Here is a 24,139-nt window from a genome sequence, read left to right on the forward strand (position 1 = left end):
GAAGAATTAAAGCCATGGGGGTCTGTGGCCAGACACTATTCTCTGCCAGCTGCACTGGACTACTTCAGTCCAACAACTACTGCCACCTGCTATGAGAAACCAAAGTCAACCCTGATCCCTCATCTGATTTGAGGTACTTATGAAAGTGTAATTCCTGGGATTCCTTACAAATATTTATTTGTCCTGAAATACAACCACATCAAATAAGACTACTGTATTTTGCTGCCAGAGTACAGATAACCTCTGTGTGACATGTATGAATGTCCTGAAGCAATCTCCCTGAAACTATATCTTCACGGTTTAACAACCTTTTCTCCAGCTTACGGAGAGCTCTGAAATTCCCTTGAAAAGACTATTTGTAACTGTGTAACTCTTCACAATGTGCTTAGTCATGTGCACATTCATAGCAAACATTCATACAGCAAAGAGCTGAAATTTTTTGGACCTAGAAGAAGCGATCATCACCTTTCACACACAAAGAGCACATACAGTCCGTACCTCACTTGACCCTGAGAAAGATAGATTGATAGTTCTATAGTGTTTTGTCTGAGTACTCATTAAAGAATTTCCAAGGCACCAGGACTTCCTTTTCCCTTATGTTAAGAAACATCAAGATTTCAGTCAGATGCAGTCACCAACTAAACTTCATTGAGACAATTTCTCAAGAGCAGAGGAACCAACACACACTCAGCCACACTAAAGGAGTTGCTCTTCTGTATCATCTTCTGCTTTCCTTTTCTCAATGAAAGCAGCTTTTAATTGAAGTCAGAGATCCTGATTATAGTATTAGCTTACTTCTTGCACAAAAAGAACCAAAAAATCCTATTGATTTTCAAGAGCAAACAGATGACCCATATGGCACCTTCAGTCTTTAAAAAGAAAGGACTAAAGAACTTTTTACTAAATATATTACTTGTGATCCTCCAATTGAAAATATCTCTGCCAGTATATGTAACACTTCAGAAAGTCAGGCCAAGTGTGAATATGACAACACACATTGTATTCAGAAACTGAATGCATCTCTGCCTTCCTGTGCATCCACCCTGAATGTGCAATGCTTTCAGTGTGAGAAACCTAGTGTGTTGCACACCTTCAATAAACCAATACCTGGGTAAGCCTCCCTGGGGGATACAGAGTTCCCGCTCCCCATATAAGAATAACTAGGCACCAAAGAAATACCTGGGTAACAGGGAACCAAGCCATGCAAAACTTTAAGCATCGGTGTTGAACCAAAATGAATCCCTACATGCCACCTTAGTTGAGGAAGTTTCAAGGTGAAAGGCAATGTAATACTTTATTAGCTCCCCTCTTTGAGTTTCTTCCTCTCCCTCACCCCCAGTGAAAAAAACAGTAACGTGATTTTGAAGCCTGGTCTCCAAAGCAGAGATAAAAATACTATGAAGAAAGTGCATCAAAAATAATTCATGATGTTATTTACAAGCACTAGGCTTGATTTTGTAAAAATACAGCATTTCTCCAAGCACATGATCTGCTAGGCATGAAAAATACCAGGAATGTGCACCTGACTAAGGAATACAAATTCCACAAGCAAAACACTAGTTAAAGGAGACACGACTATCAACTTTTGAGGCAAAACATGACATCTGAATAACTGGAAAAGTAGTAAAATACTGGAGAAAATTCAATTTTAAAAAGTTAATAACCTGAGCCCAAGGAATCAAAAAGAAAGGGAAGAAAATTAAACAGAATTCATCATCTCATCAAGTCATCTTTGACTTGAAAACTGGAGCTCAAAAAAAAAAAAAGCCTTTTTACCACTCTTATATGCTTTTACCTACTTAACCCACTCACCCACTTCAGTGCAATTTCTCTATCTTTGCTTAATGTAAGGTTGTATTAAAAATCAACTACCATTAAGACAGATTGGCAACATTTCAAGCTTTTTAGTCATATGTGTCCCTCAAATAATTCAAGGAAAACTCCCATCCCACTGCTATTGGCACAAAGATGGCCAGCTAATCCCGATTCCTATCTGTGCTAGGAAGAAAGCTAGCAGAGATTGCCAGTTTGCCCTATATCCCCAGACAGGAACGCAGTAGCATTTAAAGTCTCACGAAAAAAAGTATCTTGAACCATTCCCTCAGGTTTGCACACTATGTGGTCTAGCTCGTATAGCTTGTGACCCTATAAAGATTCTGATCTTTTTATATTAGAAAGGTCAAGAAGACTTGTCACCTCCAAAATAAAATATATATAGCTGCAAACCACAATTAGAAAATACCCTCTTTCATTATGGAACTAGACTGCTGATTTTTTCAGCGTTATTAATTCTCCACCCTAGAGAGGACAGTGTTCCTAATATCAGACTCATTGCCATGCTTTAATTCTAGCCCTAGGAAGTTTAGAAAACTAGAAAAAATTTTATTAAAATTTATACGTAAGGATGAGAAATCAAGTCAGGTTTAAAATGATGATGTCTGTGAAAAATCTAAGAAACATTAAAGACATTAAAAAGAAGTGCTCTTACCAGCATCATTAGCATCATCCAGTTTCGGAATGCCCTTGATTTTACTGTGTTTCACCGATGAACATTTTTTGTTCAGCTGAGTTTGTGCCTTAAATTTGACCCAATTCAAAATACTCTCTATGATACCACAGTTAGAGGCCTAAAAGTAACAGATCAGAATGCGGATGAAGAAAACAAAGTTTCACACAGCAGAGTCTTATACCTCAATTTTAAGTCACTGACCTAACACTGTTTCTCAAAGCCCTCTAAATTTTAAAAACTGCAACATATCCAGGAATTAACACATACCTTACGGTTTAGGGTTTTATGCACGCAAAACCAAAACAACACTCGCACAGCTTCTTTTCTACCCTTTGTATAATTGGTGGAAGGACAAAAAGAGGACTGAGACTTAATAAGAGGCTGTCTTAAGCTGTGTGGTTGATGTGCTGAGACATTTTAGGCCCCAAGCACCTGCTTCCTGGACTTTGACAGCAAAAACTGACTTATGGGATATTTGTGACCATTTGAAGTTTCTTTGGAAATGACTGAAAATGGCTGCAAGACAATGAAAAGCAGTTAAGAATAAGGCTCTATATCAACCACTTGAGAAATTGATAACGTTTTAAGAAACATATCTGCAGCAAAAGTAGCATATAGCATATTCTCTAAACTAAAACTGCTTTAGGTTTGGTTTGACGTCGAAAGAAAACAGAGGTAGAGCGAAATACTGTGAGCTTTGGCTTTTCATTATCCCCCACAATACAGCATTCATTGGTTAGAGATTCTGCTGCACATTTAACACCTCTGGAAATCAATGTTCACTTCCGGGAATATTAGAAACACTGTAAATCAAACCTACTGGTAGAAATACAACATATAGAACAAAATCTGAAGAATGAATACAAGATTGTGCTATTTTTTCCTGTAAATTCTATATGAATGTCACCAGAAACACAGAATTAGAAGCATAAAATATTATACAATAAGTTGAGTTTTGATGCCAAGAGTATTAGCCATGGCACCATTCTCCTTACTACTGCAGTTCCATTTATGCTACTGGCACTAAATAGGCCTTATAATGAGTTCTGGCTAACAGAATTCTACTTTTCCTTCCTTGTATAAAAAATGTAGTAGAGGAAAAACCTCTATCATTTATTTCTACTACATATTCATTTAGAGTAGCAATTCTTTGCCCTTCTACAGCCAAAATTTCTAAACTTGTTGCCTGACAATAATGATAACTTTGAATTCTACGGCCACAATTTTGCGTTTTCTTGATTACTGGAAGAATAAATAAATGTGACATGTTCCCTTATGCTCTTTTCACTTCAGTGAAAGACAGTAAGACTGATGTCAAAGAATAAGGTAGACAATATTCTCAACTTCAGAAAAATATTTTGACACAAAAAATTGGTCAAGGCCTATGTTTAGGTTTTAAGAGTCAAATTCATTTCACTAATATAAATCCCAGAATCTCCACCAAATGAGTTGATCAGGTGAATCTCACTTTTAAACCCAGAGCAACAGCCAAAACACAGTCATTGCTTCCTTTATTAAGGCCAGAGAATGAACAATTCCTCCATCCCACTGTCATAGTATGCTAATGTCACCAGAGCACCATAATGCACTAATTAATCTTCTGCTACATAACATACATACACTTAATCCAGTATGTCAATTCCTGCTTCACAGAAAAAAAGAAATATGCTTTACTTACTGCTTTAAAAAATTTCTCAGATAGCTGACACTTGGACCCAAAACTTTTAGGCTGCAATGTCATGTTTTCCTTTGTCTGGGAATCAAATGATGGGTTTTCAATCAAGCAATTAACAAAAACCCATATATGATTCTTCACCTGTTGAAAACATAGAAACCAATTTACTCAACAAAATTACCACATTCATCTTTTTCAACATTTTTGGATAAGTTTACTTGCCTGAAATGGTTTCACTGAAACTCCAGCTTTATTCTTCTTTTTCACCACTTCTATCAGTTTGCCCACAACCTGATCCACCACGTAATCAACATGCCTACCACCCTTATGAAGGGAATAAAAAAAAAACAAAAAACAAAAAAAACCACCATTGAATTTCCTTACAGCTTTCAGCTATATCAACAAAGTTCCTGTAGTCATACTTAAATTTGAAAATCCATGCACATTTACTTGCAGCATAACAAAGGAAAATTTGTTTTAAAGTTTCTCTTTCATGTCATTTAGTCTTCATATAAGTGAGGATGATGGATGTTACACAGAACAGAAGAAGCAGGAGACCTTTCATTCACTTTACAGTGGTAGACTTCAGATGAAGCTGCTTACAGCTTGTAACAGGATACAAAACCTTAAAGAGTATGGCAGACCTGAAATTGTTCTGTAGTACTGGGATGGTACCTGCAACACCACATGGCTGTCAACAAGTGTCTTTAAGAGGCGCATAAATAACCTTGGACTAAAAACATCGCACAGTTTAATTCATCAAATTAAACTTTCCCCATTTGGTTCATAAAAACATGTTCAAGACCTCACCCTCAGATATACAGCATCCATGCCTCTTGCTTCCCAAAAGACATTTCACCTTTTCTTAGCTGTATTTATCGAACTCTCTGAATAAATGCTATTAGCATTCTTTGCCAGCCTGAGGCTCAGGTGAGGGCAAATGGAAAGCAAACTGCAAATAGCCAACCACAAGATCCAGAAAACACTAACAGAACAGAGCAAGACAACCTTACGGAGATGAGCAGTTCTCTTTAAAACTCACCAGAGGCTAAACCTGCCCCAAATTCAGATGTGATGTAGCAAGAGATACATACAGAGTATGCAGTTAATCATAAGCTGGCAAACCGACCCCTTAGGAGACCACAGGGCAATAACCTGTAGCTAACATAATCATGTTGCCACCTGTCTTGTAGCAAATGAGCAGTCAGCTGGACTTCCTTACAGTTACGGCCCAAATGCAGAAGGGAAAAAAAAAAAAAAAAAGGCTTATAAACAATTTCTTGCATCATCACAGTAAAAAAAAAACAAAAAACAAAAAAAAAAGGCGGGGGGCAGGGAATACAGGACTTTCTTCCGCCGTTGCACCATAACAGCTGAAAGTGAAACATTCACAGTGCCTGTCACGATTCTCCCCTTCATCCTAGAAAAAGACAGACTGAGTACTGGTTATCCTTGCTTAAGACCTTTCCAACTAGATATCTGAAGTGAAGTCATTATTGCAAGAAAACTTTTGGTGGAGGCAACGTATTCAGTTCCCAAATATGATCCCCAGCACAACAGACCCTGAGGAAGAAATACTTATTTATGTAGTTAAACTCTGGAAGTAATATGTTAGAGAAGTTATCTTTTTGAAACCATATATAACTCATGCTTTGCAATGTGGCAGGGTGATGTAAATACACATTATTTTCAATATTTAAATAGTGGGTTTACTATTGATGAAATTCTGTCTAAACAGGGAAGCACTAAGCATTTGAACACCTTCAACAGATGTCCCAAAGCTTCTATCACCTTCACTAGCTACAATTCTATTTGGACTTAAACTTTAAATAAACTACAAAAAAAAACCCCTAAAACATACTACCAGAAGACAAGTAATTTTGAGATTAAATTGCTTGGAAAAGAAAATCTTTTCACATAAGCTTTCTGGGAAAAAAAACAGTCTATTATAGATCTATTACATCCTAACAATGAATACTGATTTACATGTGTAAAAGAAACCTAACAATTATGGGATATATTCTACAATGCAGAAGTAATCTGAATCAGAACCACTACTAAAGATAAAAAAGCACAAACTTATATCACAGATAAAAACATTCCAGATTAGGAAGAACAATGAGTATTTGAAGGTATGTATCGTGAAGTTTTTAATTCTGTGAAACAATGACTACTGAAATTGCCTAAATCAATGGTGATAAACGTATTTAAATATTTACAAGTCCAAGGTGACACAGGTAAAAGAGCAGGCTTTCTTTGGAAAGATGTCAAAAATATGAATGGTCCTAAAGCCCTGGGTATCTGAAAGCTGTCTACATTTTTGATTATTCAAATACCTTCCTTTAAATTTGTAGACAAAAAGGTACAAACAATAATAAAATGTTGAATTCTAGTGGCTGTTACAGGAAGTTCATAATGCTTTAATTAAAATCTATTGTCTTGTAACAAATAATGGAGTGATGCAGGCATATCCGATCCAATTAAAACATACCTAACTCAACACTCAACATTTTCATAGAATAGTCTGGGTTGGAAGGGACCTTAAAGATCATCGAGTTCCAACCCCCCCTGCCATAGGCAGGGACATCTTCCACTAGACCAGGTTACTCAAAGCCCCATCCAGCCTGGCCTTGAACATGTCCAGGGATGGGGCATCCACAGCTTCTCTGGGCAATGTGTTCCAGTGCCTCACCACCCTCATTGTAAAAAATTTCTTCCTAATATCTAATCTAAACCTACCCTCTTTCAGTTTAAAACCATTACCCCTCATCCTATCACTACACTCCCTGATAAAGAATACCTCCCCATCTTTCTTGTAGGCCCCATTTAAGTACTGTTATAAGGTCTCCTCGGTGCCTTCTCTTCTCCAACCCCAACTCTCTCAGCCTGCCTTCACAGCAGAGGTGCTCCAGTCCTCTGATCATCTTTGTGGCCCTCCTCTGGGCTTGCTCCAACAGGTCCATGTCCTTCTTATGTTGGGGGTCCCAAAGCTGGATGCAGAACTCCAGGTGTGGTCTCACCAGAGCAGCACAGAGGGGTAGAATCACCTCCCTCGACCTGCTGGCCATGCTGTTTTTGATGCAGCCCAGGATTTGATTGGCTTTCTGGGCTGCAAGCAGGTCATGTTGAGATTCTCATCAACCAACAGCCCCAAGTCCTTCTCCTCAGGGCTGCTCTCAATCCATTCTACACTCAGCCTGGATTTGTGCTTGGGATTGCCCCAACCCAGGTGCAGGACCTTGCACTTGGCCTTGTTGAATTCCATGGGGTTCACATGGGCACACTTCTCAAGCTCTGGATGGCATCCCTTCCCTCCAGTGTGTCAACTGTACCACACAGCTTGGCGTTGTCAGCAAACTTGTTGAGGGTGCACTGAATCCAAACATCCACATCATTGACAAAGATGTTAAACAGCACCGGTCCCAATATCGACCTCTGAGGAACGCCACTCGTCACTGGTCTCCACTTGTACATCGAGCCATTGAACGCAACCCTTTGAGTGCGACCGTCCTTATCCACCAAGTGGTCCATCCACCAAATCCATGTCTCTCCAATTTAGAGACAAGGATGTCATGTGGGACAGTGTCAAATGCTCTGGCACAAGTCCAGGTAGGTGATGTCAATTGTTCTTCTCTTATCCACCAATGCTGTAACGCTGTCATGGAAGGCCACCAGATTTGACAGACACAATTTGACCTTAGTGAAGCCATGTTGGCTTCACTGATCACCTCCTTATTTTCCATGTGCCTTAGTATAGTTTCCAGGAGGATCTGCTCCATGATCTTCCTAGGCACAGAGGTGAGGCTGACTGGGGCCTGTAGTTTCCCCAGTCTTCCTTTTTTTCCTTTCTAAAAATGCGGGTTATGTTTCCCCCTTTCCGGTCAGTGGGAACTTCACCGGACTGCCACGACTTCTCAAACATGATGGATAGTGGCCTAGCAGCTTCATCTGCCAGTTCTCTCAGGACCCACATATGTATCTCATCAGGTCCCATGGATTTGTGCACCTTCAGGTTCCTCAGATGGTCTCAAACCTGGTCTTTTCCTACACTGAGCAATACCTCATTCTCCCAGTCCCTGACTTTGCCTTCTGCAACTTGGGCGGTGTGGCTAGAGCATTTAGTGGCGAAGACTGAGGCAAAAAAGTCTTTACGTACCTCAGCCTCCTCCATATCCCAGGTAACCATGTCTCCTGTTTCCTTCCAGAGAAAGTGAAAATTTTCCCTAGTCTTCCTTTTAACACTGACGTACCTGTAGAAGCTTTTCTTGTTGCCCTTGACATCCCTGGCCAGATTTAGCTCTGTCTGGGCTTTTCTCTGTATTTTACACAGAAGATCACCTTTGCTTAATGTCAATTAGTGCCTTACAAAAATACAGGCTAAATAATGGTTTCTGTTCAGACCAATTTGTATTAGGACAGACAAAATAAAGAAAACACATCTATGGAGACTTTTGTCATGAAGTAACAAACAAAAAAACCCTCCTTCTGTAAAGCTGTTTTAAAGACGGAACTGAGGAAAAAAAAAAGCTTTTGATGGGTATGAGGAAGTAAAGTATAGATAAGAAAAAAGAAATGGAAAGCAACAACAGCAAGAAAAAACAGCAGCCAAAAAGACAGGAAAAGAAAGAACAAACAACTAGCAAGCAAAAACCAAAGGTTAGGATTCTACGTTTTGAAGCAGAATATGAATCTGAAAAAGACTGAAGGAGATGTAAACTGGTTGAACTGACAGGAGATAGTAGCTGTGTTCTCAACTTCATGTAGAAAGTAGAGATGGAAAAAAAAAAAGAGAGGAGATATAAAAATGGCTTAAGATGGTAAATATTATTAGTCATAATCAAACTAGTACTTGCACTTCAAAGAAACCATCTATGGTTTCTGTCAGTCTCTAGAGTCACCTACTAAACAACAACACAAACCACTAGTGTCTTTTAGAAGCACCACACATACATTTCATGGCATTCCTTCTTAAAAACAAAAACAAAAACAAAAACCAAAACAAACAAACAAAACCCCAAAACCAAAAAACCCCAAAATTAAAACACAATGGTTTTTATTCACAGATGGATGACAGAGTTTCAGCATAGGGAGAGTTCAAGTGAAAGCTGATACACTGTCATCCTGCCACTTTAAAGAAAATTAAATCCATTTCCAAACTGTAAAGAAAAGCTACTACAGGAAAATATCAAATTACATGTTTCAAAAACATTCCACATTTGAATGGCAATTTTAAAATGCATTCCTTTTACTCATCACATTACTGAAAACATGCTTATGGGAATATCTCAGTATATTTTTGTATTTACAACGTTAGCAATTTTATTTTATTTTATTTTTACAATTTCAGCTCTCCAAATATTTTGCTAAAACTAACATCTGACATACCAAAAATTAGCTACTTACCAGTAATTCCTGTTCTTAGAAGATATTAGTTATTGTAACAGTTCCCCATTCCTGTGTCCATTCTTAGTGTGTAGCATTGAGTGAGGGATGTTCAGAGCTCGAAGAACCTTTCAACCATGTCACCAGTAGGTGGCACATTTACCCACTATAGAAGCATAACAGCCTATAACTGCCCCAACTGTCAGTACATTTTAATACAATACAGAAAAAGAAAAATACCCTCTAAATCCAGAGGGCTGTCAATGATTATTATGACTACTGTATTATGAGAAAGAGCACAACTGCATAACCTTCTTTTCCCAGAAGGTAACCATTACAATTGAATTTCAGTCTTGCAAACTTCACGATGCAAAGACATCTAAAGAAATGGTAACAACTAAAATCTTAAAAACAAAGCTCAGACTGGCTCCTATATACATTCTATTTGTACCGTTATCAATAGCCAACAGCCTCAATTAATTCTGAGGTAAACCATATTTAAATTCTATGGACAGATAAATGGTTCATATGGCAAGCAAATTCAGAAGCTAATTATAAATGTCAAGTTTACATTGAATTAGCTATACAAATAAAATCTTATTTTCTTTTGCATTTGTTTTCTGTTATATTTATTTTATTAGAAGAAATCTGAAAATGTCAAGCTCTGGAATGGTCCTGAATTTCTTGCTGAACTCCAACAAATTTTAACGGGTTGGGATGCTCCCTCCACTGAAGACTACTATCTGACACTGCATACGCATTAGCTGAGCATTTCTGCTAAAATGATTATTAGTATTACAGTTAGCAGTGCCGCGATATTAAAAGTATCATTAGATTGCTTTGTTAATAACTGAAGTTTCTACTACAATTTCTACTACAGCTACTATTTGAAATTCAGAACTTGAGAAGACCATGTTTAATCAGTTTATAGAAAGGTCTCACTAAAGGTTATCTGCACAACCGTAACAGCCACAAACATTCTTTCAAATGCTGCCTCAGAGCCTGAAGTCTAATTCTGTAGTGGTCTACTGTGGCAAAATTGTGAATAAATGGGGACCTGGCCAAGGTAACAAATTTATAAGAACAAAACAAGGGTCATGCCTCAACATACTGCCTGACCTTCTACACACCCCTCAAAAAAAACCCCAACCCATCAACCTAAAAAAAACTTGTTTGGAATTTAAAGCAAGTTTAAAAAAGGTGGACGGGAAGTTATGACTGGGTGAAATTTATCCAGAAACAGAAATGAAAAGCTTTCAGCAAACAGCCATAAATAACCAAAAAACAGCTGAAATGAGCTCCTCACCTGTTAGCAGATAAGGGGACAGGCAGTTGACGCAGTTAGTTACTAGCCATTATGTCTCATCAGTGGGTAGTTGCACATCAATTGCTGGTGAGGTGGTTCACCGGCCCGAACATTCCACATCCAGTCACACACATAAGGCATGGATTGGGAGAGCGGGAAAAACTAGAAATTACAACACTTACCTTTGAAGAATACACAGTACTTTTTCTATGAATTTTCTTAAAGAATATATGATAACAATGTATGTGGATTGCATGATGGGTGAAAATTGATCCAAAAGTGTCGAATTCAATATCTTTTGAGTAAGTGTATGCAATATATTTAACTTAGTAGTCAATAAGTATGCATTTTTTTCAAATACATTTTCTTAACCTGATGTCAAACATTATGAAGTTCCTCTACATTGCCACCTTCTTCATAAAGGAATTGTATACATCTTTAATGTCACGCTACTTTTCTTCTTTATGTTGCATAAAGAGGCCTGAATGAAAACCAAGTTTTAACCTTCCAACTACCAGATATGTTTGTTATCCCTAGTTTTGACAAGAATCAGAAAAGCATTTAATTAAAATGCACGCATGGAAACTAAATATTCTACAATTAAATAAACAATCCCTCTTCCCACTGAACCCTGGTTCAGCTACACTGAAACCAACATTGGAAGTTATGTAGTAAAAATTATATACCACCAAAACACTGGCTACGCATCCTCTACTACTGAGATTAACACTGGTATTTCTGGGCACCTGCCTAGACTAGGGATCCCGCTTAGTGTAACCACTGATGCTTATGAACCACTTGAGCTACCATTAGAATTTTCTTCTGTTTTACTCTCTTAGAAAAGATCTGAGTAAGGAGGGGGTTTTTAACTGTCTGATTACTAATTCTTACCTTTCTCGTTTTTTGGGGAAGCTCACAGTTAAGATTCCCTAAAAACAGCCTCACCAATGACTAAAATTGCTTGACTGTTATTATATCACCCAAATGGTGCAATTTGTGAAGAGCAGAAATGACAAAGGTTTTCTTTCACCATGGTGGATCCCAGATCCCTAAACCTGGGTCATGCCAAACTGGTATAAATGACAGTTACACCAGTTGGTTTCAGGTGATTGTCTGGTGCCTGACCACCCCAGCAATTTGAGAAGCACAAAGATCGTACTTTAGTATGCTGAGCATATTACTGCTTCCTCATAACTGAAGTTTTGCTGATATCGTTTCACTACTGCTATAGTTGCTAATAAGTACGGAGAACACCTAGATCCCCTTATATAGAAACACAAATAAAAGAAAATTAATCTCAACATTTCAGGCCAGTTTTATACATCATAAAGCAATAAATGGAAAGCCGTTTTTCAAAAACACCATTTTTGCCCTCCAAAACATGCTACTACTGGCTTTAAAGGGCTTTGTACATTTTTTTTAACCTTAATTTCAGAAGTATTTTATTACAATGTGTTAAAAAGGAAAGAATAAAATAGCCCCATTCATTTTATATTTAATCAATACCATGTATGCTCACATAAGATGTCAGTATCACTGATAATGACTACTAGTGTTTTAAAAATTAGTGCATATTCAGAAATACTGCTATAAATGTATTTTGACTGCATTCAATTGCTCTGCCAGACACACTCATGCAAAGGATTATCTCACCTATTTATTTTTAGTAACCCAGATGTATTTTCTTACCAAATATCTGACTGGGCATAACCTTACCACACATTCTTATCATTTACATTTTTTAATCATTTAATATAACTACTCACCTTTGTGGTAGCTATACTATTTACAAAGCTGATTTGCTGAAACCCTTTTTCACTTAAAGTGAGGCACACATCCCATCGTTCATTCACAACTTCGTGAATAACTTTGAGCGCAACTCCAGTTTCATCCAGCTTGTCTTTTACGTAAAGATCTACGTAACTGCGAAATCCATTTACCTATGAGTAACACAGATAACAATTACTATTCTTTGCATAAAATACTCAGTACACTTAAAATATTTTAAATTAGGTTCTTACAGGTAATTTCTTCCCATTCAACATGACTTTGACTCCTTTGCATGACCCAGCCAAATCATATGCTCTTCTTGTCATGAGGGCCACAATATCCTTATCAAGTTTTTCCATTTTAAATTTAGATAGATCTGGCTGGAATGTAATGCATGTGTAGTCATCACCATCAAAATGCTTAATCTTGGGTTCAGAGGTCTTCATCATATTGTTCATCCAAGTCTTTGGAAACAAAACATTTTAGATGTTAGTTTACAATACACATTATGCTCCTCTTTCGTTCCATTTTCCAGCTATGCTAGGATTGCAACAGTTACCCAAACAAAGAGCTCACAGACTTCTTTTAGAAGCTTCCCCTAGTGAAGCACTACATATAAAATTAATTGGTTTACCAAGATTTGCACAAGTATTGGTGACAGCAGATTTGTGGTTTCTGTAAATACGCAGGTACCTGATGGATATGATTCTAATGCAAATAGAGCCCACCACAGAACTGACTAAATTAGATACAAGTGAGCTACCTAAACAGTCTTTACTGCCCATCAGTATCCATGTACTACACACTTCTATATAAAGACTTATTAGTCCCTGTGCAGAGACTCAGTAATCTCTGAGATAGCATCTTTGTGGCTGTGCAGTGTACCAAAGCATGCTCCTTGACAAACCAACTTGCTCAGACTTGACTCAGGAGTCTTGGTATTGTTCCCTGCTTAAGAACACGGGCACATTTCTATGACCAAGCGGAACTCACAACATCTATCAAAGTTTGGTTGTATTAAATTTTCACGTCAAATTTTTGAATATACTGGAAAACACAGCACTTTATCTAAGTTGTAAAGCATGCCATTTTTAAAAAGTACACTCAAACCAATATTAATTTGCTTTTTGGCAGTCAGCAGAAAATATTACATTTTTAAAGAGACAGGTAAAACCATTGAAATGTATTGTTTATGTAGTGACATGACAGCATAACCAGAAATTAATTACTTGTCCAGAAAAAAAGAGAAGGAAGCCACCAACTGGAAAAGACTCCAAAGCCAAGGAACTTTGGTATCTAATAGTCTAACAAAGTTCTTCAAACTTTTAGAAAGGTGGCCATCTGAAAGCTATATAGTTGATCAGATTACATTCAATCCTTGGTCTGTGTGCTAATAATCATAACAATGAGCAATGGATTCAAACAGGGAGGGAGGGGCGTTTGCACCAAAGTCCAGCTAGGCTAATGAAATTCCTAACATAAACACTGAAAAATCTTTTTATTAACACTATAAACCCAGGTTCTAATACACAGGAGTACCAATTTTACTGACTGAACTATCTAGCCTGCAAACTCTACACATCCATTTGAATGTTAAATGATTCATTTCATTAAATACTCATGAAATATAGAAAACTTGTTAAATTTTAAGTTTATAATTACAGCAAAGACAAGGAGAAAAGTTTAGATCATTTCTATACCTGTTTAAAGCTGTGTTTGTATTCCTTGCAAGCAGTTTCAACTGTAAACTTTGTACTAAATATGTTACAAAGCTTTGCACCATAGCCATTGCGTCCACCTGAAAATACAACATATAGTAAGTTTTTTTACAGCAGAACCATATTTATGATATACAGAGAGTATGACAACGAAGTAAAATGTTCCTATATAAGACGAAAGTTGGGCCACATGTCAACAACTATCAAAGGGTGCCAGAGGTGGAGTTTCACACTACCTCCAATCTGCTGCAACTGCTTCTGCCTCAAAAATGAGCAGTTTGCTCCTTCCCTCAAGGCCAGGATGCTCCCTTTGCTTCCCTTATGTCGATGTACCAGTTGCTTACTGAAAGGCAAGTGACCTCAACACCCTCATCCAGCTGAAAACTAGGCCATGATCGGATCCAAATCACTCTGCAACCACGCACCATAACACAGGCAAAACATATGGGGTAGGATAGAACAGAACTAGCTTTCATTCATGATCTAAATTAGGGTTACCTCACATTTAGGATAATAAATCATATCCTAATTTATTAAATTTATTTTTTCCCTTCATTTCAAGAGCATAAATGTTTAAATGCTTGCATAATAATAAATGTATTAAAATACGAAAATATTGTTTATTACTGAATAATGAGTACTAACATTTAAGATGTAAAAGTAAAGTTCTCTGTAAACACTGATATTAAAAAAGAAAAAGTAAGATTTTTTTCTTTAAGTCATTTTACTCTAACAGAGTGCCATAGTAATGGTGACTAAGTGATCACCTGTTACGAAACAAAACAGAAAAAGTAAGAAAAGAAAGCATGTTGAAAAGCAAACAATGGCGTGATTGAATAAAACAAGATAGTCTTGCCTGTAACTTTTTTCTCATCATCATCGTAGTTGCTGGAGGTTAGCAGCTGCCCAAAGATTAAAGCAGGTACGTATACTTTTTCTACTTTGTGTTCCACAACTGGTATACCCTTCCCATTATTCCATATGCTGATAATGTTTGATTCCCTATAAAATAGTGAAGATATTAAGCCAATTAATGTAATCTTGAAGACAGACTCCTGCACACATTTTACCCGTTTAAGTAGCTACATAAAATACAATAAAAGACCATATTCTTACCACATTTATTCACAGCTCTATCAATTTTAATTACAAAAAACTCCACTTCTTTGTGCTTACTAGATGGCTTAGAAGGAGCATAATTGCCCATACATGACAGTATATCGTATCACAAAAATAACCCCCAAAAATCTGTCTGAACAGGTTTCACTATCAACATGATCTGTAACAGAATCTTGAAGATTAGTGACAGAATTATACTTAAGTTAGAGACGTAGCTTTTTAAGTTTCATTGAAGTCCACCCAGACACGGCCAGGTTATCATCAGTTTAAAACTGCTATTTGGCAGTTATGATAAACATTGTAACTTACTATATGCATCAATGCCAAAATCCATCAACATCTGACACTGTTAATATTTGCAGCTCTCACATAGAATTTTCATTTCAGAGTATTAAAGAGTTCAAAATCATGACGGGTCAGGCAGATTTACACTACCACTTCCCTCCCACTCCATGATAAAAACAATTTGGTCTACAGAAACTGATAATGCACTGAAAACTTGCAGAAAAATTACTTCTCAGCATATTTATCCTAAAGATTAGGTGTGAAAATTAGGTCTCTAAAACATTTATTCTTCAGTTAAATGTCACTGAAAGGGTACTACTATAGGAACCCGATCAACACCTATTTAACTACAGTACTTCTCATTAGGAAATATCTCTTTAAGTATTCAATTTCAAAAAACAGTAGCAGTTTCAGTGTGATAGAGCTGACTAATTCAAACATAACCTTATCCTAATGCTAAGGGAGTTAATATAGAAGTTCAAGAGATGCAAAATTACATTACAAACCTCAAGGCTGGTATTTATGATTTATGAGTAACCTGGCTGGTTATAGTTATGTACTTCTAAGCTTTCATCTAATAATGAATTTTATAATCTTCTGGTTTTAAGTTTCCTTCAATCAAACATTAATGAGTAGTTTAGGAAAGCAAATCATTATAAATTCAGAATGGTAGTACTTACTGTTAACCACATTTAATTGACCTTTTAATCTTAAAATATTAAGAGAATGGAAATAATTCCAAAAATATTTTGTTTTAAAAAATCCAATTTCATTTAGTAAAATCATTTGTACAAATCTGAACTACAGTAGCACTGGCAGGAAAATTAATCAAAAACATGCTTTTACTTACGGATCAATCGATATTTTAATACAAGTCATATTCTTGTCCCTCTGCTTATTGTCAGCAGCATTTACTATGAAACAAAGTAGCACAAGTTAAGACTTTCTAGAAGCAATAATTAATTACTTGATTGTAAAACTGGTATATACATATTCTACCACATGTTACAATGGTCCAAGTATTCCTTAATCTGGTATCTTTTTGTATAGTCTGCATCTTATTACTGAGGTACTGAGTGCCTGCAAGAACATATTTTTCAACCTTCTTATAATTACTGACTCTATATCTAGCAGTTAGATTATCTTAGAAATATAGAAGTGTATTTTGTGAACCTGTTCTCATAACTTTTCTTAACATACTGAGCATTTTGTTATTCCATTGCTGCACTTGTTTGGGTATTTATTACACATATTAATTACACCACCTACGGTAAAAAAAAACTAGGAAATTATATGCATTGCCAGATCAGTTGACATATCCTTTTGCCACTGAAGCCCAATCCTGAAAAAGCCACATCCACTAAGCAGTGTTTTGATTGCAGCAAAAGTTATCTCTAAAGAGCCTGTGAGACCTGTATCTAACAGTTGTAAGTTAGTTCCTAAATGGTTTACACAGTTTATGATCAGAAGAAGCACAACTAGAAGTTCACATTTGATCAGAATTTAATTAAACTGCACTCCGATGTATATTAACTACAAACAACAGAATTCAGAAATGTGGCTATGGCCGTTAACCACAAAACAACACTACAATCATTTTCAGCATTTGTCTCATCACCCATGAAACAGACCAAAATAAACCTCAAAACCACCAAAGGACATGAAGATAAATCCATTAAAATTAAAATATCTTAATAGATTACAAGCATCTCAATATAAGATCAGATATTTTGAGGTGTTTTTGCTAAAATCATTAAGTGCAGTTTCATTAAAAAGTATGCCGAGCTACAACGTCCAATTTTTGTGATGTTGTTACCCTGACCCCTAGCTCTCAAACCAAACTCTGTGGAGCACTTATCAGTGCTATATAAAGAAGCAATAAGCCATACAGTACTACTATAATGATATGATAATGATCTTCCTTTTTAATGGGACAAGATGGAAGTAATTCTCTCCCATAAAAAGCCCATAAAGACAGCACTCAAAGAAGAGGTGACTAAAGATTTTCATTCCCATATTTCTCTGTAATGAGTAAAACACAAAAATAAAAAAAAATCCTTCTTTTCCACCAGGCCAAGATATAGTCATTATTGCTTTATTGCTCCAAGACAGCAATGCTGTAAAGCATAGTTATAGAGGTGTGGATAAGTGCCTAATCCAATGAAGGTCATGGCAAAATTTTGATTGACCTCAACAGAGCATAATTTAGTTTACAATGTAATCCCACTAATCTTTACATGACTTCATAAAAACTGATTAGCCCAAGAATTCATGTCAATTAACCCAAAATATCAGTTTAACAAACAGCACACTTCAGATGTTGCACACCTCTACTGCTGGTTAGTCTTCAATGCGTGCCTGTCACCAAAAGAATATCATAAACTAGTAAAGTCATAGTGACTCAGGGACTTACAACAGAATTTTCTAAAAATCATTTATTTGTGCCTCAGTCACCATGCTTTTAAATAGTAGTGTGATACTTAATCATTTTAAAACTGTCTGAAGTCTAGAAATGATCCATGTAAGAATCACCATCACCACCACTATCATTCTGTATAGAAGGAAGAAGTTGTATTAATGATTCATGAGACGATGATTTAATTCAACACTTAGAAAACTTAGTTGTTGTCTTTCAGAAGAATAATCTTCTTTCAAACATTACTTAAAACTGTGGCCCTGATCAAATTGCAGATTAAAAATCTTGCAACAATATTGATCATAAAGAATGATCTAGTTTGGACATTCGGTAACAAACATTTACACTGTCTTACACGTTTCACTGAAAACACTCTTCCCTCTTTAAACTGCTCTGTAGCGCTGGAATACACTAAAATTTTCATGCACTGCAGTTTAGTGGCACTCTGAGATTTAAACTTAGGACAAAGTAATGTGCTTTGAGAGCTCTCAGAAAAGTATGTACCCCACAATGCTAAAGCAATATTACTGTTAAAAATACTTACCAAGGATTTCATCAAAGATCTTGTACAAGCCTGGAACAAAGGTAACTTCTCTGCAATTCATTCCTACGTCTTCATCATAAACCCACATTAACTAAATGTAAATAAAATAAAATAAAAATATTTACTTGTCTTAGTAAACCAGTCTATGATTCTATAAGATCTATTTACTTCAGGAACTTTACTCTTCCAATCCGATTGCTGCTGTCATATGAGACAAATGCAGAAGCAGAAGTTTGGCAAAAATTACAACTGTTTCTGCAAAGATTTCCATAATGAAAATCCATTATTTTCTGCTTGGTGGGGAACTCCAACAATATAGACAGTGAAGTTTGAAGCAATTTGCAACTTCATAAAAACACCTGAAAAAGTGCCAGCAGGAGGCTTAAATTCTCTGTTCTCTACCTAAACAAACAGACCAAAGCATTTTTGGACCTAGAGCAAATGCTACTTACAAATAGGTATATATATTTGTGTGCATATAGGCATGTTTGTAAACACACATGTATACAAATATAACTATGTGTTTACATACATAGGTGTATGTTTATGTTTTGACTGAACATCTTCCGAGCATGTTTTTTCAGGTGAACCAAGCACTGCTTTAAAAAGTCTTCACTTGACCCCTTCCTATACATGACCACAGTTTTTAGCATGATAATTCAGAATACTCAGAAAAGTAGAGTTTTGCCTATTTATTCAGCAGAATAGTCATTTTCCTATTAAAACAACAAAAACTATTAAGACTGTAAACTTAGTGATGCTTACCTGAGTTAACGGTTCAACTGACCCAATGTAGGTATCTGGACGGAGGAGGATGTGTTCAAGCTGAGTCTTTTTCTGATAAACTCTCTCAACAGACATTTTCTTTGAAGTGTCATTTTTATTAATGCTTTCTGACTCTTCCTTTTTTGAAGCATTGATCTGATTATCAAATAATGTCTAAAAAAGAAAAAGACACCAACAATCAACCTCATTCATTCAATCACTCTCAAGATATAAACAAAACCTGACAGAGATTTAAATTACAATCAAAACCTGTCATGTAATTTACATGCTAAGTTTTCAGATGTACTAAGATCAAGCTATCTCCTCAACAGAAAAAATTCAACAGATTATGTGACTGTTTCTTAACAAATTATCACATATTCAAACTTTAGTGATTTACTAAGCATGATAAACCAAAATAAGGAAACAACAGCGTGTTACAAAAGACACCCAATTCCTCAGATTAAGTATTTCTAATATCTATTTTGTGCTTAAGCATTTGAATCCAAACCACTGAATACTGTTCTGAATAACAACAGTAAAACTACTCTTTTACATTTTAGTTTGAACAATTCATTCACTGGGACTTCAGAAACATTGTAATGCCTCTCCTATGCCTTCTGAATTGCCATAATTTACATTCTCTATTTAACTGAAGCAATTAAACCTTATACAATCCCAGTTTAGAATGCTTTATGATGAAATAAGGCAAGGACTGCAAAAAAAAGAGAATCACGTAAGCTCATGTCAAAATTTAAACAGAATTCAAGCCTAATGTGGCTGCAGATGATGCAAAATGTCTCAATTGGAAGAGCAAGCAGTGTTACAGAAAATTAAACCACTTTTTGAGGGAGGATACAGGGATTTGGTGCATCTTTCAGCAAATTTTTCCTGATAAATACCTCCTTCCCACTGAACTAAAACCACACAAAAGGAAAAGTTAAAATCTCTCAGAGCAGTCACGTGGAAAACGCCCATTCTGAGACAGTCAGAGCACATGTACACCAAAGGACTAGGTATGACATTTTACCGTATATATCTTACCTGCAAATGTGAATTATCCTAAAAATACCAATAACCATAACTTGAAATCACATATTTATTTGCCTGGCTAGCAGACATAACAGAAAAAAAAAAATTGGTCACCACCCGCCTAATACCTGAAATAGCCTTCTTCTCTTACAGGGGGTTTAGCAACTTTGAAGCAGGTGTTACATGACCAGCAAAAACCATCAACAGATAAACAATGAGGACAGAACCCACTTGCCACTCAGGTAAATATTTTACTTCCATTTAGCTGTTCCCATTAAATCTCCATATAAACTAGAATAGGCTAAACTCCAATCCCAGATTAACCAAACACCATATAAATTTCTCAGCCAGAAGAAAGTATTATCAGTTCTCTCTCAATCTAGCCCTTGTTGCAGCCTCAGGTAGCACTGAAAGCAAAGGGTAAGAAAGCACATAAGCACATAGGAACAAGGAGCAAAGGATCCTGAACTCACCCAAACAACTTCAGCAGATTCAAAAAGTCCAAACACCAACCTGTATCATACAATTAACAAAGACAATTCTCCCCGTACTATTCCAATTTGTCTTCTCCTACTCTAAGCTTTGATGCTTCCCCGTCTCGCCTCTTAGCAAGCACAGGAATAAAGCATTTCATTCTATTCAGAACAAGGGAAATTACCTTTCTCTTCCAGATTTAGAGATCACATTTTTCTAGTTTCTTTACGGAAATGCTATGAAACACGTACTTCAAGAACCTTTGAGACAAGCAGACTGTGTGCACCAGTGATGACAACAGCCAATTGTTTGGCCCTGAGTAAACCCGAACGGGCCAAATGAGAATCAAATATTCTCTGCTACCCAGTCCTGTAACTGACAGCATCCAAAACAGAGAGGGAAAGAACCATGGGGACCTCACAATCCTGCACCAGGATTACACACAGCAGAGTTGGAACCACAACACTAACTGTCATGACTTTTCTTATGGACCATGTCGCATCTCCCATCAAACAGGGAAGTTGCAAAATACCATGCATGTGTGATTAAAGCGTTTTGGTATCCAAGCTAATTTAGTACCACACTATCATTTGGTCTTAAACTGTGACAACCCCACTACCATCACCCCAAAAAGACAAGCCGTGGATCAGCTAAGCAAGCAGAAAAGAAATAGGACTTTGCAAACAGATACATTGAACTGATATATGGAAGAGGAGGAATGAGAATTGTTACTAAAGAAGCATTGCCAATAGTTACAACATAAATTTTACTTTATTGAAGTAGTTCTGTGAATGATGTCCAGGCTTCCAATGAGCGTCACTAAATGTGTACATAAATTTATTTATTTTTTAAAACTTTCTGACCTTACTGGCTTTACTTTTACAATCATCTTTGACATCATACCTCACAAGAGTCACCCTTAGCTCACTTTCTGGGTTCCATAGCTCTGTTAGCGCTGTTTTACTATGCTCACTTCTTCTAAAGGGACAAGTGATTAGCAGGAAAATAAAATAGTATTTCTCAGATGAAAGACGGCAAGAGAGGAAATGCAGTTCATATAGAAAACAAAATAATTAAAGGTGTAAAGACCACCAGAATCTTGTTCAATCTTGTTCTCTTCTGTTTTCTCCCAATTCTTAGGCTTCAAGAGGTTTTTACAGTTGGCAAAGTACAAGATGGGCAGCTATCACATGCCAATTTTTCAGTTGTCACGTACATCAGTATTGTATTCTTATGACTGTTCTGAAACAGCTCTCTGAACTGCTTCTACTTGTACAGTCTCTGAGGACTAGAGTCTAACCACGCATCTAACAACTCAGTAACACATTAACATAGAATAAGAACTCATATCTTAGCCTTATAAATCGAGGCTACAATTTTCCTATCTCCACTAGCTCTACTTGTCCCACAACATGTTTGCAGAAGTCAGTAGATTAGAAAAAATCCACTTTGTTGCGACTGACTGAGTGTCTCTAGATTGTGAAAAAGTAATACAGAATAGAATTATTGGGAAGGGTTTCCTACAAGCCATTGCCTTTGATACAACACTAGGAAACGCATTTCTGTTTTCCAGTGGAGTACCCTCCACTTGGAGGAGCTTATACTTTCCAACTTATCAGTAAGAAACATACTGAGCATCAAAACTACTTCTGTTGAGATGCTACTGGTAGTTGTCATGTTGACAGAGATTAGAGATTACACCTAGAAAAACTTTGCTGCCTAAAAAGAGCTAGTCCTGCAGAAGTATCACTTCTTGGGGAACAGTGAGTTTGCTTTAACCCAGCAACAGTAAGGATCTTCTGTTACTCTACTCCCTGTGACAGCTATGTCTGTTATCTTTTATAGCACACTAATTAGAACTTGATTATGTATTATTTAAGAGGGGAAAAAAAAAAAACACACAAAGGATCAGCATAACATTTTTTCTTCCTGGTCAGTGACTATTATTTAAAAAAAAAAAAAAAAAAGAAAAAAGTAGTCTTAAAGAACTTCAGTTCCATAGTTTTTACTAAGACATCACAAACACCTTTTCAGTCTGTTCTACTTAAATGTTCAATTTTCATTGTCATAGAACAGGACAGATTTTATTCGTCCAATCCTCCAAGTACAGTAGGTATTCTGTATGCAAAAAATATTCATAAAAATTAAGAACTTAGTTAACTTATACACTGTTGAAACACAAGGATAAAAACAAATAACAGAAAGTATTCAACTACATGAACTAACGTTATTATGCAGGCATGCAAGCATCAGAAGTCTGCAGAACTGCAGTTTCCCAGACCAAGCTTTCTGAGCTGTGCTGTACTCTGAAACAGAAGACCAACTCTGAATCTCTGCATCTCCATCCTGAATGGACATTTTTAGAGTTCAAGTGATGTTTACAACTCATCCCAAAAAAGAGAAAATCTTCATCACCAAATCCATGACGTAGATATATGGACACAAAATTGAAAAGTGCTTTCAACTGCTGAGATTCTACTACTTAAAATGTAAGTAAATATAGCAGGAAAGCACACACCCCTGCTCTTTTTTTTATTATTATTAAACTGAGCAAGCACTAAACTGCAGTGTTGTCAAACTGACACTCTCTTCTGTATATTTTGGAATTGTCTCAAGAATGCCTTTTGTATTCTGTCCTGTATGAAAGATCTTCATATTGTTAGAGCTCCAATAACACTTCTCAAAACAGCACCAGCTGTTGTTTCATGAGAAAACCTCTAAAGAGAATTAACCAAGAGTCACAAAGGGCTTAAGTCTTCTGCTTCACAGTAAGTCTGTTTGTTTGTTAACAGGTTACCCAGTTCTCAGGGTCTGCTTTGTAATCTTAATGTTGCCAATTTTTAAGTTTGGTTGTGGGTTCCTTTTTTTTTTTGACATAGAATTTGAGTTTTCCAATGTTCTTGTGACGTTCAAGACTTTAGGGATTCTTGATAGCCTTTTGGACTTTCTAACCCTCCAGACTTGCTGACGACTATACATATCCACATACATGTAAGTCAGCAAGATGATCATCCTTAAGTAGTTTGGAATGCTATAATCTATTGCACTGTGCATCCTTCTTTATAGACATGCAGTTACACTTCATACTGTGACCTCAGATGTAACAAGCATCTTAGACACTCTTAACAAACACAGCATAGTGGT

At 36.5% G+C, this 24,139-nt stretch overlaps 1 protein-coding gene across 1 annotated transcript in view; it reads right to left on the minus strand.

Moving 5' to 3' along the window:
• TOP2B (topoisomerase (DNA) II beta 180kDa) overlaps window positions 1-20,467 on the minus strand; it is a 46,595-nt gene extending 26,128 nt beyond the window's left edge. Inside the window, exons 1-11 of the mRNA XM_009882170.1 lie at window positions 20,453-20,467; window positions 19,490-19,663; window positions 18,725-18,815; window positions 16,615-16,678; window positions 15,217-15,362; window positions 14,343-14,440; window positions 12,894-13,106; window positions 12,639-12,812; window positions 4,407-4,508; window positions 4,188-4,325; window positions 2,489-2,627 (exon numbers count right to left, since the gene is read on the minus strand). Of these exons, the coding sequence (XP_009880472.1) occupies window positions 2,489-2,627; window positions 4,188-4,325; window positions 4,407-4,508; window positions 12,639-12,812; window positions 12,894-13,106; window positions 14,343-14,440; window positions 15,217-15,362; window positions 16,615-16,678; window positions 18,725-18,815; window positions 19,490-19,663; window positions 20,453-20,467 (1,354 nt within the window). The remainder of the gene's footprint in view (window positions 1-2,488; window positions 2,628-4,187; window positions 4,326-4,406; window positions 4,509-12,638; window positions 12,813-12,893; window positions 13,107-14,342; window positions 14,441-15,216; window positions 15,363-16,614; window positions 16,679-18,724; window positions 18,816-19,489; window positions 19,664-20,452) is intronic.
• Window positions 20,468-24,139: the final 3,672 nt, after the last annotated feature.

Source organism: Charadrius vociferus, unplaced genomic scaffold (assembly GCF_000708025.1).
Source record: "Charadrius vociferus isolate BGI_N301 unplaced genomic scaffold, ASM70802v2 scaffold303, whole genome shotgun sequence".
Taxonomy (NCBI): domain Eukaryota; kingdom Metazoa; phylum Chordata; class Aves; order Charadriiformes; family Charadriidae; genus Charadrius; species Charadrius vociferus.